A 16,770-nucleotide genomic window follows, 5' to 3' on the forward strand; every position below is an offset into this window, starting at 1 on the left:
GGTTACACTTTCACATTCCATGTACAATATACCTAGGCTATGTCTACATTGGCAAGATTTTGCTTTTGCGCAAAATCTTGCCACCTGTCTACACTGGCCGCGAGTACTTGCACAAGAACACTGACGTTCTAATGTATAAAATCAGTGCTTCTTGCGCAAATACTCTGACACTCCCGCTCAGGGATAAGCCCTCTTGCGTAACAGTTCTTGCACAAGAGACCAGTGTAGACAGGCAACATCAATTTCTTGCACAAGAAAGCCCGATGTTTTAAATGGGCATCGGAGCTTTCTTGCACAAGAGAGTGTCTACACTGGCACAGATGCTCTTGCGCAAAAGCACATCTTTTGCGCAAAGACACATACCAGTGTAGACTCTCTGTTACTCAAATACTCTTTAACGCAAGAGGTTTTGCGTTAGAGTATTTGCACAAAATCTTGCCAATCTAGACGTAGCCTTACTGTTTCTCAGGGATGTAGAGAAACTCTCCCATCAGCATACATGGCATCTTCATTAGGGAATGTGAAAGTGTAACCATGCACACAGTTAACCAATAAGCTTGGGCTTATCGATTAACCTTCACAGTTAGAAGCCAGCTCCAGACGCGAACCGGCTCCCGGGGAGTTGACTGCCGCTCTGTGTCAAATGTTCCTGATGCCATGGTGGTCCCACTCTACTCTTAAGTGGCTCACTGCTGCTGGCAAATATGTCTCTTGAGCACAGTGAGGCAGCGGCTTTCTGCGCTCTGGCCATGCCTGAAAGCACCACTCCTGCAGGTACCATTGGCCAGTTTCCAGCCATTAGTGCTGGAGGCAGGGACAGTGTGTGGAGATCCCCTGCTTGCCACTCCAGAAGAGGCACATAGAGATAGAAGCAGCTGGCTGCCACTAGCCTGGGACACTGAACTGTGACAAACAGGTAGGCGGCCTGAGCACCCTGCTGCACCGTGGAACTTGTAGTGTCCCAGAAGGTCATGGCAGACCCAAGGGAAATGTTTGACTGACCAGATCTGGCCCATAGACCATATTTTGCCCACCCCTGCCTGGATGGCCTTCAGATGCTACAATACATTCTGGATCCCTAGTACAGTCCTTTTACCTCTCTCAGCTTCCCCTCAGGACATTTTTGCCTGTGAATGTCAGGTAAGCCTGGCTATTTTTAACTATTTCAAAGGCCCTGCTGATCTCTTCCAAAGCTACCTCTTGCCTATTTTTTCCACCCATACCTAACAACCCTCCAAGTTTACCCAGGCTCCTTCCCAGCAATTTACTTCCTGCTCCTCCACTACCCTGACTCCTCCAAGCAGGCCCGCCAACAGGGAGGGGGGCAACTGCCCCAGGGCTTGTCCATTCAAAGGAGCCCAGGGCTCCTGGTCACTGCTGCCACAAGCCCTTTAAATTGCTACTGGAGCACTTTACAGCATACTCTAGCCAGCTCTGCGGGTTGGGGGCCGGCATAAAGGGCTGGCTGCCCCTGCACCTACCCCTTCCAGGAACACAGAGGAGACAGACAGACACATACAGACACCCCACCTTCGTCTAGGCACCCGCAGAGACTGGACACCCCAGCCTGGCGTCTTTGCCTTGCTTCTAAGAGATCTGAGAAATACGTTTTTGGACTGTAGTTTAAATGAATTATTATTCAGAGTTCTGTGTCAATAGGCCTAGTAAGAAATCTATTTGACAAAAACATTTCCTGAATCTTTTTTTGTTAACTTTGGTATGTAGACACACCCTAACAGTACAGACATTTCAGAATAACCGCTGTTATTCCAACATAATTATGCGAGCAACTGCACAGCTATAACATTATTTTAAAATAATTCTGAAATAACAGGAAGCTTATTCCGACTTCTGTAAACCTCATTCTAAGAAGAATAACACCATTTTGGAATAGGGGCTGTGTAGACACGCCACTACTGCTATTTCAAAATAGCCCCTTATTAGGGCCATTCTAAGTTATTCCTCCTGGGGCGCTAAATGGAGATTGCACGTCTACATTAGGGAAGCCTGCCTCGCACTAATTTTGAGGTTTCCCTGCAGTGTAGATGTGCTATTTCGAAATAAGCTATTTCAGAAAAACTATTCCGAAATAGCTTATTCTGAAATAACCGTGCAGTGTAGACACAGCATTATAGACCTACTTTGACAGGTATTTTGAAATAAATTACCAAAAATAATTGAAACTGTTGTGATTATTTTGACAAATAAAATATGCAGAATTTTCTAGAGTCTGAAAATATTGTACACAGAATTTTTATTTTTTTGTGCAGAATTCTCCCAGGAGTAGCATATATTCTTTGCTAGCCATCCAACAATGGCTGGCCATCCAACCTTTTGAACAGGTATATTTAATAACATTCAGATTATCTACCTAAGTCTTTCAGCCGTATCTACATAAGATCTATGCTTTTTTTAATGTGTTGTGAGGTTTCAAAAACATCACTAGATGTTTGTCCTTATATTTCTCATGATTAGTCTTAGACAATTGAGGATATTTATGCAACTATAAAATGATTTCCTCTCTTTATATTCATGAGTTTGAGTTAATGGGTTTTATGAGTTTCTCTTTTACATACAAGGAATTTTTCTACAGAATTAGAAGAACCTAGATAGGACAATATGTATAGCTTAAAGATATAGCAGAAAAGCACATACAAAGTTTGTGAACTGAAAAAATTAACAAAATAAAAATAAATGCTAACATTTTCAAGTGGCCCTCTAAACTTATACCCACAAGCATTGAGTAAGTCCATGTATAAATCGCATATACAAGAACAAAGATATTTTGTATGTATAAGTAGAGTAATTCAGCATCTAACTACTCACACTGTCCTGGCAAGCATTTGTTTTCATGTGCAAATGTGAGTTTTATCAATGGAAAAATGTTCAGGAGCAATTTCAGAGGCTTGTTTCAAAACTTTATCCAAAATACTTTAAATACCATTTTTCCTTCTCTTCCCCCTCCCAACCTGCCTGAAAGTGAAATCTTTACATTCACAAGTATATCACTGAAAGTGTTATGCAAGACAAATCCATGATATTGTAGTTCCCCAGCAAAAATTAAGTAAAAATTCCACAAAGGTGCATCTTATATTTACATAACTTTCATCCTTGACAATCCCAAAGCACTCAACTGGGGAGCAGCCCCTTCTGGGACTGGGGTGGAGAGCATAACAGTGAACAGCAGAACTATCAGGGTAGTCTAGCCCAGTGTTTCTCAACCTTTTTAAATAAAGTACCCCTTTTAAAAAAAATAAGTACCCCCCAGTAAAGTGCTGTAATACTTAAAACAAAAATTCAGTTTTTTCCAAATTTCAGTGGTGTTGACGTAACCCCCCCGCATCCCCTGACTTCTCTTGAGTACTACTAGGGGTACTCATACCACTGGTTGAGAAGCACTGGTCTAGCCAGTGGTGCTATTTCAGGATAAGTCTGGTATCCTGAAATAGCATTTTCCATGTCTTAACAGCATGCCTGTTATTATGAAATGCAAACAAAATAGTGGGCTTGCTATTCCAACGTGCCAGTAAACCTCGTTTCACGAGGATTAAGGGCCTTGTCGAAATAGAATCTCAAAATAAGCTACACAGCTTAAATCGTGTAGCTTATTTTGAGTTAGCGCTGCTGTGTAGACACACCCTAACTTGAAATAAGCTACGCAAACTGAACTACAATTTAGTAGTTTATTTCAAAATAGCTTATTTTGAAATTGGGAGTGTCTCCACGGCACTTATTTTGAAATAGAGCACTCTTCCTCTGACTTCCCTTACTCCTCCTACAATGAGTGTTACAGGAGTTGGAGTAAGAAGTCCTCCAGCTTAACAGTATTTCGACATTATTTTGAAATAACGGCCTGCTGCGTAGATTCGGACTAAGTTATTTTGAAATAATGCTAGTTATTTTGAAATAATGTTTCTGTGTAGACATAAAAATTTAGGGTAGATAAACAAAAAAGAACAAGATCCATATCCAAGTGAAAAGGAAGGCGCTATTTATCTAGTTTATTCAGAAGAATAATTATATGCAATCTGCTATACTTTTATTTGTGTAAAGTGTGCTACTGCATAAGTAGAAGTAGAAGTAAAGTGCGCTACTGCATTTTTAGCAACAAAAATGGATTAAGGCCAGTTTTAGATCTAATACAAAAACTGGCATGTCAACAGCACAAGAGACAGATTCAGCAGTGACTCAGAGCGGGAACAGCAAGCAGTCCTGTGGCACTAGAGACTAACCAAATATACAGCACCTTGAGCTTTCTTGGGTAAAACCCACTGCATGAGAAGAGCGCCACTTACTCAGCAGCCAAACCCACTCCACCCCATAAGAAAGCCCGCTGGACTGTCCTTGTCCCCTCCATGTCCTGATCCCAGCCCCTGCACGTGGTAACCGATGAGATCAGCGCCCGAGCCTTACGCAGTATCACTTTCGCTTCTAGCGTGGGCTGATTGGCGCGCCCCATCCCCGGCGCCCCCAGCGGCTGAGGGCAGAGCCTCCCCTCCCGGCCAGACCGGCTGCTTGCAGCGGCGGCGCTAGAGGCGGGAGCAGGTTTCCCGGCGGGGACTTGGCCGGCAGCCCAGACCCTGCCCCAGGGCGCCACCTCCTGGCTGCAGGAGGCCGCCACAAATAGCACGTGCGCAGCAGGCGCCGCTAGGACACAAGCGGCGGCTGGAGTCTGGACCAGCCGCGTTCGCAGCAGCAGCAGCAGCAGCTCCGCGTGTTCCTCCGCAGGCTGGTGGGCGGCGGCGGCGGCGGCGGCAGGGGAACCCGCTGGGGGTGGGGCGGGAGGGCGCTGCAGGGTGCGTGCGTCTTGCTCTGTCCTTCCTCGGGTCTCTGGTTGCACGTGCGCTCGGCTGCCCAGTGAGTGGTTGCTTTGGGGGGAGGGAAGGCTTAAGCGCCTGTGCGCTGAGTCTGGGGTGCAGCCTCGGGGCGGGTAGCCTGTGCGCTCAGCTGTGAAGCGAGGGTGGGAGCTGGAGACTGGCTCTGAGTACCTGGGAGGGAGGGGTGGCCGCTTTAGAGGAGGCTTTGAATTATATTGAGCCCAAATTTCCAGGTGCAGTCCAGCGTTTGACTGCGCAGATTGGCCCCCTTTCCCTGGTGGGAAGGGGTTCACACAGTCGCGGGGATTTACCCTGTTTTCCTAAGCCCACGCTGCTTGGAGAGGGCCAGTGAGGAGAGTGAGCCTTGCAATCCTTTCCCTAAGTTAGCAGTGTCCTGCTAATAGGATCTGCTTACAAGGGAATTAAAAAAACGGTGAGACTATCCACATCTAATGTGTTCAGGTGAACACCTGCTACTGGTGCTCTTCAGGCTCTCTCCATTTCTAAAGAGGCTGTGAACTGAACTCTTGTTCCAGTGACCCAGGCAACCCTTGTGGTAATTGGGGTTGTACAGCTGTAACTGTAATTTTTAAAACCCAGGGGAGAGTTTCTGCTTGGCTCTCAGTCTTAGGTGTGGTCTATTTTAGAACATTAGGTTGGTTTAACAACACTGCTCAGGAATGTTTTTTCATACCCCTGACTAAAGGGCCCATATGGTGATAGGTCTTCCATTCACCTAGTTGCCAGCTGGCTTGTGGAGGTGGATTACCTAATACAGCAGGAGAGCCCACTTATCTTTTTAAGTGTAGACAAGCCCTTCTCAGTTGGTGGATCTGCAGGGCCAGTTGAAGGGCAGCTAAAACTTAAGTCACTACTATCAGTAGAGGTTTTTTCAGGAAGAAAATGTCTGGAAAGAATAAGTATGCTTTTTCACAATAGAACTGAACTTTTAAGAGCTTAAATCTGGGGTGCGGTGGGGGCTACTAACCCACAGAAATCAGTTGGGGGCTGCACACAAGTGAGAAGCAAAAAAAAAAAAAAAAAACCTACATTGATATAATCCTAACGGAATTGGGGAGAGACCCTTCTCACATTCCTCTCTCACACCAGAGCCTAGAGAGGAGCCCAGCCTAGTAGATTTTGTGTGCTCCAGCCCCGTGGTTGGGCAGCTGGAGCACTTTCAGGCTCCCTAATGTGTGTGTGTGGGGGGGGGGGGGAGGAGCAGAGGGTTGAGCATCAGGGGTGGGATCCAAGCAAACTAGGGCCTGCATCTGGCCACCAGGCCTGAGGTTCCCCAATCCTAGCTTAAATGTATGGAGTCTTTATAGGAATCAAGTCCTTCATGTGTCAAAACCGAACCTCACTTTCTGTTATGGATCACTTAAAGTTTGTAGTTTTGTGTGGGTGGGGATGTTTTTTTGGGGTAGTGCATATTAATGTAATGAGGTATCCATGATGGCAACAAGAGAAAATTAGGGATTGTGTATATTGGTTTAAACGCACAAAAATATCCCACTTGAACGGAGATCCATTAGTCAGTTGTGTACTTTTCATATGTCTGTGCATAATACATGCAAAACTCTACATGCAGAATGTCCACATGAAAATATACCTATTTGTGCCCCTTCATAGGTACCTGCAGGAGTCTGTTACATAAATCCAGCAATATTGCTGTTGTGGCTGGAACAAAAAATGTCTAGCTATGGAAATCAAGAATTTTGACACATCCATTTGTGTCCTTGTCTAGATTAAGATTTACAGTATAGTATCAGCACTCTCAAATCTAGAGACTGATTGTGTGAACTAAACTAAGCTGCACCATTGGTTTTAATACCCCACGTAAGGTTATTTTATTAATCACGACCCTTTGAAAGTCTTAAAAAACCACAAATAGTCTAGCAGCACCTAAAAGACTAACAAAACATGTAGATGGTATTATGAGTTTTCGTGGGTACAACCCACTTCAGATGAATGGAGCATTAAAAGTCCAGATCCAACAATAAATAAAGCAAGGAGGGGAAGGGGGAAAGTCTGTTCAGTGTGCTTTGTTTTAGGTGGTAGGGTGTAGGTTTTTTGTGGGTTTTTTTGTGTAAACATTTAGCTCTGAGCTATGAACTTGAAATTGAGTTTTTAAAGAATGAGAGGGTCTGAGATGTATTTGTGGGTGTATGAGGGATGTCTCTCAATGCTTAAGTTAATAAACTTGTGAATATGTTTCCAAGATCACAACAAAAGAATGGAAAACATTAAAGCCTCAATTCTGCAATGAGCTCCATGCAACCAGATCACCCCCTGAAGCATTGTTATTTTATCAGCTACAATTGGTTAATAACGTAGTAAAAGCATACTGATTGGTTAATTAAAGGAGTGTTTGCTAAGTTTTCCGAAAAAACTTTAATTGTGTCCACACTGCAATCTCTTCCTTCTGAAAGAAAATCAAAAAAACAGAGGAGTTTTTCCCACTCTGGTAATCCACATTCTATGAGGAAGAAGTCTTTTCCCAAAAAAGCTCTTTCAGAAAAAGGCGTGTGTGAATGGGGAAGAGGGAGCTCTTTCAAAAGAAGAGGAAAAAGCACAGGTGGCCACTCCTTCCATAGTAATCATAGCTGAAATGCAAGATAGTGATCATACTGAATGGTCACTATCTTTCGAAAGCAGATTACTTTTTTGATGCGCTTTTGCAGTGTGGACACTCTCTTTTGGAAGTTTTTCTGGAAGATCTCTTCTGGAAAAGCTTCTTCCAAAAGAAGCCTGCAGTCTAGAGATAGCCTTTTAGACTTAACTTCTAAATATTTGCCTTCTTGACAAACTTAGAGAAAGAGCAAGAATGGCGGAGACACCTATGTGGGAGCAAGTTGGAACAAGTTTTGTGCAGCTCTATTACCAGCGTTTTGATACCAGCAGGGTAGAGCTAAGTGCTCTCTATGTAAGTATCGGTTTTATCGTGATGCTTCAAATTTTTAACTTTCTCACTGATCATTTTGAATGATGACTTTAAAGACCTGATGTATTCTGCGCTTCCGCTGTAAAGACAGTAGTTTTTATGAAGAAATGTTTCTAGATAGACTGAAAACAATTACATATCCTCCACCAGACTGAAAACAATTGGGCTGTGTCCAGACTCAGGGGTTTTTTCAAAAAAAGTAGCCTTTTTTCGAAAAAACTTCACCAGCGTCTAGACTGCAGCCGCGTTCTTTCGAAATTAAATCGAAAGAACGCGGCTTTTCTTTCGACGGTGGTAAACCTCATTTCACGAGGAAGAACGTCTACTTTCGAAAGTGCTCTTTCGAAAGAAGGCGTTCTTGAATGTAAATAGGGCTTCTTCGAAAGAGAGCATCCAGACTCACTGGGTGCTTTCTTTCGAAAAAGCGGCTTGCTTTTTCGAAAGTTCCGCATGCAGTCTAGACGCTGTCTTTCGAAAGAGCCTCTTTCGAAAGAGGCTTGCAGTCTAGACATAGCCTTACATATCCTCCACCAGTCCTAATTCTTTAAACTGCTTTACCTTATAAATTATTATTCCTGTTCAATAGTCTCCTCTTTTGACAATAATTGTCAAATTTTTAAAAAATTTTCTGAGTTGCAAAAATCTCATGGGTGGGAGGTGGTGGTAGAAAACTTGAACTATGAGATACTTCTTCACCATGATAGATGTCATCAAAAGCTAACAGGAGAAATGGTGTGTAATGCTTTCTTTATCTTCTCAAGTACTTGATTCCTCCATTCTTTCACCTGATCTTATAGGCCCACTAAAGACCTCTATGGGGAAACAGGACTAGTGATGGTCCCTGAGATCTCCCTGACACATCTTAGGAAGGCAGCAGCAATCTGGTATCAAAAAAGCTTGAGAAACACTGCTTTAGGATATATCTTCAGACCCTTCAGTCTTACCTAATTTCTGTAATATTGATATGAATAATTTTGTTCTCTTTTTCAGACAGATGCTTCTTGCTTATCATGGGAAGGACAGCAATTTCAAGGAAAAACAGCTATCATGGAAAAGTTGATGGTACTGTATATACTAAAAGTTATTTAAAAATAATAAAATTTGCTGAACTGCTTTCCTATCTCTTGATTTTAAAACAGTTAAATACCACATCGTTCTCATAATTTAAAGTGGAAGGAGAACACCAGTGACCTGTGTTGCATAACTTTTTGGAGTTTAAAAAATAATCTGATTGCTGCAACGAAAGTGCTGTTAAAATTGCATCATGAGTTTCCATGTTTGTTCAATAACATCTGCTTAATTTACAAGTCAGATACATTTTAAGAGTGCTGCCACCTCAAAGTCAAGTTGAGTTCTTTCCTCTTCAGCACACATGAGAGCTTCTGCAGGCTGAGTTCAGCCCTCCCTTATACCTATTAAACCTTGTAACTATAACTCAGAGCTGAATTTGGTCCTGTAGTTGAAACTTAATGAACAGCTCTGTTGATGAGTGGAGCAGTATAAAATCCAACTCCCTTAGCTTTGTCTGCTCTGCTAATAGGAATTAAACACAGTTAAACTGATCAGTAACTTTTTAGTTTTAGAGTATGTGGTACAAAAGTGTTAAACTGCAGCATATTTAAACACCCACTTAAGACTATATTAATATCTAATGCTATTTTTGCTAGCTTTTTAACCCTCCCCCCTCCCCCAAAAAAGAGATCTGCTGTTGACCTTATGAAAATAGTTTATCTTAAGGTTGGGGAAAGATAGCATTTAGAAAATGCTATCCTTCCAAGATCTTTGAGCAGGGTTTTTGTACAGTGCAGGGAGGAATTTCTATTCTCTCACTTCAGACATAATACTTTCTTGTAAAACACAGTATTATAGCTCACTGTACTAAATGTTAACTTCCCCCATTAGATTTGCTTTGATTTTTCACCGTTAAGATCTGACATTCACGTGGCCAAACACTCATACAGTACAGCTAGAATACAAAAATGCTAAGTTGCATGGATCACGGACCATGCAGAGTACCAAGTACACTGCTGGAGTAGAACTATTAAGTGAAATACTTGCACAAATATGCTTAGCTTATGTGAGATTTTTTTTTATCCCTCCTAAACAGAGTCTTCCATTCCAAAAAATTCAACACAGCATAACATCTCAAGATCATCAGCCAACGCCTGATAACTGTATACTTAGTATGGTGGTTGGTCAGCTGAAGGTGAGGCTGACAAACTGTAATGCTTTGATTGGTGTGTAAGGAGAAGCTTGTTGGTCTTAGAAATATTCCATTTAGAAATACAGTGTTCTGTTATTGTAATTACATCAGTTTTTTAATTAGAATTCCTGTTTGAGCCTGAAGTAATACCACTGATCCTGTATCTTAATAGATTTTGTATCTTGAATAGATTTAAATATCTACCGCCTATCTTTTCAATTGATACGTGTAATGCTATAGACTTAAGTAGTTTTTGAGGGGATTTGGCTTGGACACATGGGCTATATTTCCTACTTTTAACTATTTTTTTTTTATTTGTTTAGGTGGACAATGACCCAGTGATGGGGTTCCACCAGCTGTTTATTCTCAAGAACATCAGTGACAATTGGGTTTGCACCAATGACATATTCAGACTAGCCCTGTATAACTTTGCTTGAATTTTTTTTGTCTGTTTCTATTGCCACACTCAAATCTGACACAAAAATAAATTGTTCTAAATTTGTTCTGTAGTGGTTTATGCAGTCTGATTGAAAGACCATGCACTTCATAGCTGATGCTTCTCTTCCCTTGTCCTAACTATATCTTGGTGTAATATTAACTTATAAATTGTAGATAGAAATGTGAATTGTTTTTACATTATGAATATGATAGTCCTGAAGCTACACTTTACTATATATAAACTATGGCTTTCTAAAGTGTTGGGAGCATCAGCCTCTATAAAATGGGGAAGGGAATGGTAATGGGATACACTACACAAATGAATTGATCAGGAAGGTAGGCACAAAGTCTTAACCAACATTTTAATATGTCTGCTTAAACACTAGGGCGTAGGTCCAGATCTGGTACTTCGGTCCCAGGTTTTAAGCACCATTGTGATTCTCTCTCATGCACGCAAGCCACTCAGGAGCTACCCAACCACATAGTCATCAGCATTCACTCAGCATTTAAATGTGCTGTAAATGCTCTCTAACTGCCTCTGGGCATGCACAGTGCTGCCTCACTTACTTATCCAGGCAGCCAAGTTCCATTAACCAGGAAAGATAGATGAAGGAGCACATGTAAGAGGGGAATGGTCCTGCCATTGGGAAAACTTTCCTGGCTTCTATACTACCCTGGTGAAATGGGTTAGCGAAGGATCTGACTGAGTCCCTGTTCCCTCTGCCTTTACCCAGAGGCCTTCCTGACTTTGAGGGCCCCCTTCCATTCTCCTGCATAGCAGTCCTAACTCCCATCAAGGCTGAGCCCAGGATTCCTGAGAGGGGGTCTTGACCCTCAACCATACTGTGGTCAGTTAGCTCTACCTAATGTGTCCCCACTCCAGGGTGCCTTCTCCACAGGGATGCTTCTCTAACCCACTGAAGTGTTACATACAGTTTATAAAAAAAAAAAAAAAAAAAAAATAGTGGGAAAGGTTAGTGGAAAACACACATCTTTGCTTTGTGGCATGAGGACACAAAGCCGGAAAAAAAGCGGCGGACATGTTTATTTAAATCCGCGGGGGATATTTAAATCCCCCGCGGATTTCCCTATTCTGACTTACCTGCTTTGCATGACTTTTCTGGAATTTGGGGCCAGTGTAGACGTAGCCTCCATGTCTTAGGATCATACATCTTTGAATTAATTCTGATTGGAAGTGTAACAATGGATTACTGAAAAATAAATATAAATAACCTGCTAATTGCAGCTATACATTTTGGGCATGTATACTGCAGTTACTTCTAGCAATCCGAAATGCCAAATCACAGCAGAATATAAGCTACCAGTCCTTCATTTAGGAAGGTTTTGAGGTCAAAAGCCAAACTCAGGAGAGCAGTGCTGCAATCATTGTGCAACATGCAGCTGAAACTTCTCATTTTCACCACTCTGAGGGGATACAGCCTGCCAGGCACCTACAGTGGGATCCACACTGACATGTACTCAAAAAAGAAAGATCTGTTACTTATCCTAGAATAACTGTGGTTCTTTGAGATGTTATCATCTGTGTTCCATGACCAGCATTATATCTCTGTTAAGTTTTGTCACTGACAAGAAACAGACAAGGTGGGTGAGGTAAATATCCTGGGATTGAGATGGTTACCCCTTCAGTGACTATAAGACAGTTTCCAATAGAGAAGAAAAGTACAGGCAGTGCCCGGGTTAAGTCAATCCGACTTATGTCGGATCCCTAGTTACGAACGGGGGGGCGCAGCTAGTGCGGGGTGCCTCCCCCACTGTCGCCGCCTCCGGCGGCGCAGGGGGCGCTTCCCCCCACCAGACCAGGGAGACACGGAGCTAGTGCCCCTCCCCAGCAGACCAGGCTTTTCTCGCCGCGGAGGACACGGGCGGCAGGACCGCAGCGCATCTCGGCGGTCCCGCTGCCCACGTCCTCCGCGGCGAGTCCCCAGCAGCTTGTCAAGTGGACTGCTTAAAGGTTCGGGGGCAGCCCAACATGCAGAATGTCCCAGAGGCATGGTTCAATGCTTTTTATGGAGAGTTTTGAAATTGTGGAGTTTTGTTCTGAATAGGAACAAAATGTTTGAGAGCCCCTGTTGTTTAACCTTACTAAATAAATAAATACAATCAAAAGCAAATAATCAAAAGGTTGACTAACAAATCTGAAACCTCCTCCAGTAAAATTGCTTTTTAGCAGAAAGTTGGTTCATCCACTTTTTCAAGTAATTCCTATACGAGAGAGCACATACTTAGAAAAAATATAAATGAATAAAATAACCGCGTTTTCCTTGTGCTTTTACCTCAGTACCTAATATGCTGTCAAAATCACAGAATCCATCCATAAGTATCTCTGTATGAAAACATGCAAGAGAAATGGACTTTCATTTTTGCATTAAAGTAATGTACATAGTTAATATGATCCTATATAAATTACTTTGCATCATCTCTTTACATTTGATGGATCCCTTTAAAAAAAACAGGAAAGAAAGGAAAAAGAAAACTACTGGCAATTTGACACCTCTTTATACTTGGAGTTTGAAGGCGACAGTGGGGGAGGCACCCCGCACTAGCTGCTTCCCCCCAACAGACCAGAGAGACGCGAAGCTAGCGCCCGCCCCCCCTCCCCAGCAGACCAGAGAGGCGCGGAGCGGCTTTTCTCAGCAGACACCTCAGCTTGAGAATAAAGGACTGAGGGAAGTGAGGTGTGGGAGAATAAAACTGAGCTCTGGAGAAATGTTTGGCTAGAGTTTCCCCTACAATATGTACCAGTTCCGACTTACATACAAATTCAACTTAAGACCAAACCTACAGTCCCTATCTTGTACGTAACCCGGGGACTGCCTGTAATCTTTTACCTCTTTTATCCAATGAGTAGTTCTGTGGGCCTTAGAGGCTAACAAAAACATAGAGTATCATGAGCTTTTGTGGGCAAAACCCACTTCTTCAGCTCATCTGAAATGTTTTGACCTTGAAAACTCATGATACTATTTTTATATTTTTGTTGGTCTCTAAGAGTACATCTACAAAGCAGTGTTATTTCAAAATAACAAAATGCATGTCTACACAGCAAGCCATTATTTCAAAATACTGTCGAGATGGAGGACTTTCTGGTGTGTTGTAAGCAAGACACGAGAAGTCATTCTTCCACTCTACTCTGCGCTAGTTAGGCCTCAACTGGAGTATTGTGTTCAGTTTTGTGGTCTTAGCTGTTCACATCAGTTTACATTTGTGATTGCACATTTCTACTATTAATTAATAGTTTTGTCCCTTCCACTTGAAGGTCTTATGTTATTCGTTTAAAGACTGTTGAGTTGCAAGATAAAAATAAATGTTACTGTTTTTGAGTCTATGACCACCTTGCCTAAATTAAAATATTCCTACAGATTATGTATGGTGGCAGCCATATACCCACTGTCATAAAGAGAGATATGCTCTGATTTATGAATTCTCCAAGAGTCAGAAACAATGATATTGACCATTTCGGGGGTAGCTCAGAGACCTCAGAACTAGATTTTACTGCTCGGTGGTTACCTCCTGAGTTTTGCCTACAAATTATAGGGATCATTTCTGACTTTTCAAGAAAATTTTGTATCTTTCTCCCTAACCTTTCTAATCCTCCTTCAGCAATCTTTATCATGCAATTCTGCTTCAGCAGGATGTTGAATCATTCATTGTGGCACAAGTAATGGAACCCATTCTAGCTGATCTGAAAAGAATTGGCTTCTATTCCAACTGCTTCTTGGTTCCTTAGAGGTCAGGCAGATTGTTCTCAGAAAACTTGGTTTTTTTTAAGAAATTATATTTCAGAAAGTATCTAGGGTCAACAACTTCTTTCCTTTACCAGGAGAGAGTCCAGGACCGTGTTTTGAAGAACAGACTATAATTTAGCAATCCATCATTTCCATAGCTAATCCATTAGTCTCACCAAAGATCTCTATTTCACGATAAGAAAGAGCTACTATTCATTTCAGATATTCTTCGTGGACTAGCTATTGTTCTGAGAATATTTACAAATCTCAGTGCTCACTATTTTGCCACCAAAAAACTTCATATCTCTCCTTAGCTGGTAACTGGCTCTGAGGCCTGGTCTACATTATAGCAGAAGGTTGAAGTAAGATACACAACTGCAGCTATGTAAATTGCATAGCTGGAGTAGATGTATCTTACATCATGTTTCCGGCTGTTCACACAGCGGGAGGCCGACAGGAGCAAACGCTTCCCTTACTTCTCACAAAAGGTTGAGTACCAGAGCTGCCCTCAGCATTCAATTTATGAGTCTATACTAGACCCTCTAAATTGAATGCCAGAAGATCGACCTCTGGAGCATCTATCTGCCGGTAAATATAAACGTGGCCTTAGAGTCTAAAAATGATAACATTCTGTAATAAGTTATTTATTACACTGACAGAACCAAACCTTTCAGACTAATGCCCTTTTTATTTTTAGTAATAGAGATGTAGCCATGTTAGTCTAGTCTTACTGAAACAAAAGAAACCATCTTGTTAGTCTTTAAAGTGCTGCATAGTCCTGTCTTTTTATTTTTAGACATATATGGACATTCTAAAGGTCAGGCTATCGCTTCACAAACTCTTTTTTAAAATGCACCACGCAGATGGCTAGGTTCTGAAAATCTATTAATTCCTTCTGGTTACCCTTAATTCTAGTGTTATTTGAAATGATAAATCATTTGTACAATATAAACCTAATTTGCATGACCCAATGCTCTCTTCTTTTATATAGGGCCCATTTAAAGACAATATTAGCCTCCAATCTGTCTTTCTTAGGAAAAATATGGTCTTGATAAATGTTATTGCCCATAACAATGAAGTTGATTTGAGTATATCTGAGAAATACAATTAATAGTGATTAATATTGGTTTTCTTATGGAAATTTTACATTATGCTGAAGTAATAAGAGATTAATAAAGAAAAAGCTATTTGATTTTTTTATTATATAACCTATTATAAGAAGTAACATGAATGAATGAAAAGATTGTCACAGGATGATGGTCTCTTAGTAAAGCATAAATGCAGAAATAATGTCAGGATATTTCCAAGCTAAGAACAATACAGGGATAATATAACAGGTGAGTTAATTTGGCCTAATGACTTTATTTCTAATATAGCAAATGAATTCTTTAGATTTACTAATCTTAACTGATCAATACTGGCATTGCAGATTGACAGATATTCATTGTACCATTATTTATCTGCTTTATTCTGATTGACTTTAACAAAAAAGACTTATTGTGCACTTCAGTCATTTACAGTCTCTATTTTAATGAGTTAAATATATAATGAAGACAAGGAAAGAAAGTCTAAACTAACACTCAGGCATAATAATGTTTCACAGAAGAGTGTTAAAAGAGAAAAATATATATGATGAAATGGATATACCAGCCATATTCAATTTATGTTAAACAAGAAATAAAAGCCATCTAGAAAAGAGCTTCTCTATTGCAAAATGATATTTTGATTTTACCAGGTGAATTATCTTCTACGCAGACATTTAGTTTGTGGCAAGGCTATGTGCAGTAGCTATCCATTAACTGTCTGGGTGCCTCCTGCTGATACACATTACCAGTTCTTTAGTGAGCTTTGATCTACCATGCTTTGTAAACTACATGTTTGTAAACAACCTCTAAGCTGTCTAAATCTGTCATCAATGTGACCCTGAAAGGTATTGTTTATTGCCTCTCTATACCAACACAAAGTTGGTAATGTACATTAAACCAGTGGTTGTCAAGTAGGGGGTACATATTACATACAATATGTGAGCTGGTTTCTTTGAACGTGAATGTACTTTGTATGAGATCTGAATAAAAGGCAACCAAATGTCAAAAAACCTCTCTCTCTCCTGTCTGTTTTGCTGCATATGTAATATATGTGTTCATTTTTTCCATTACAATAATTACCATATTTTTGAATCATTCCTCAATGGTTGGACCATTTTTTATTTTTGTAGTGAGAGGCTATCAATATCAAGTGATTACTAGCAAGAAAGAGTTTAATTCTTCATTTCCTTTCATGTGTCTATTTCCTCTAGGAAGCCCCAGACTGATTACCAAAGGATCATTTGGTTAAAAATATCCATCAGTTTGTGATATTTGGTTACAGACTGCATCCCAATATTCTCTGACGACTGGACGTGCCCACTATATATGCACAAAATCTCATCTTTCACCACAATTTCTCCAATATTTATACTCATTCAGTCTACAGATAGATTTTTAACCTGAATGGTGTGAGGTACCTTTGAAACAGTATCTAAAAGACATTTTATTTTACTATGTTACAGACTGAGGTTGCTGATCTTCTTTCCAGATCAAACCCATACCTTTGGTGGTAATTTCTCTATCCATATGTTTTTCCCAG

At 41.1% G+C, this 16,770-nt stretch overlaps 1 protein-coding gene across 2 annotated transcripts; it reads left to right on the forward strand.

The window, feature by feature from the left end:
* The first annotated feature begins 4,571 nt into the window (after positions 1-4,571).
* LOC102452094 (nuclear transport factor 2-like) lies at positions 4,572-10,466 on the forward strand. Of its 2 annotated transcripts, none has more exons than XM_006134008.4 (5): positions 4,572-4,732; positions 7,632-7,743; positions 8,752-8,823; positions 9,869-9,967; positions 10,288-10,466. In XM_006134008.4, the coding sequence occupies exons 2-5, from the start codon at positions 7,645-7,647 to the stop codon at positions 10,399-10,401; spliced, it is 384 nt and encodes a 127-aa protein (XP_006134070.1). In that variant the 5' UTR covers positions 4,572-4,732; positions 7,632-7,644; the 3' UTR covers positions 10,402-10,466. The 2 variants fall into 2 exon arrangements, with proteins under 2 accessions (XP_006134070.1, XP_006134071.1); XM_006134009.4 differs by having other exon boundaries at positions 4,716-4,857.
* The last annotated feature ends 6,304 nt before the right edge of the window (positions 10,467-16,770 follow it).

This window comes from Pelodiscus sinensis, chromosome 2 (genome assembly GCF_052426305.1).
Source record: "Pelodiscus sinensis isolate ZL-2025 chromosome 2, ASM5242630v1, whole genome shotgun sequence".
NCBI classification, from domain to species: Eukaryota; Metazoa; Chordata; order Testudines; family Trionychidae; genus Pelodiscus; species Pelodiscus sinensis.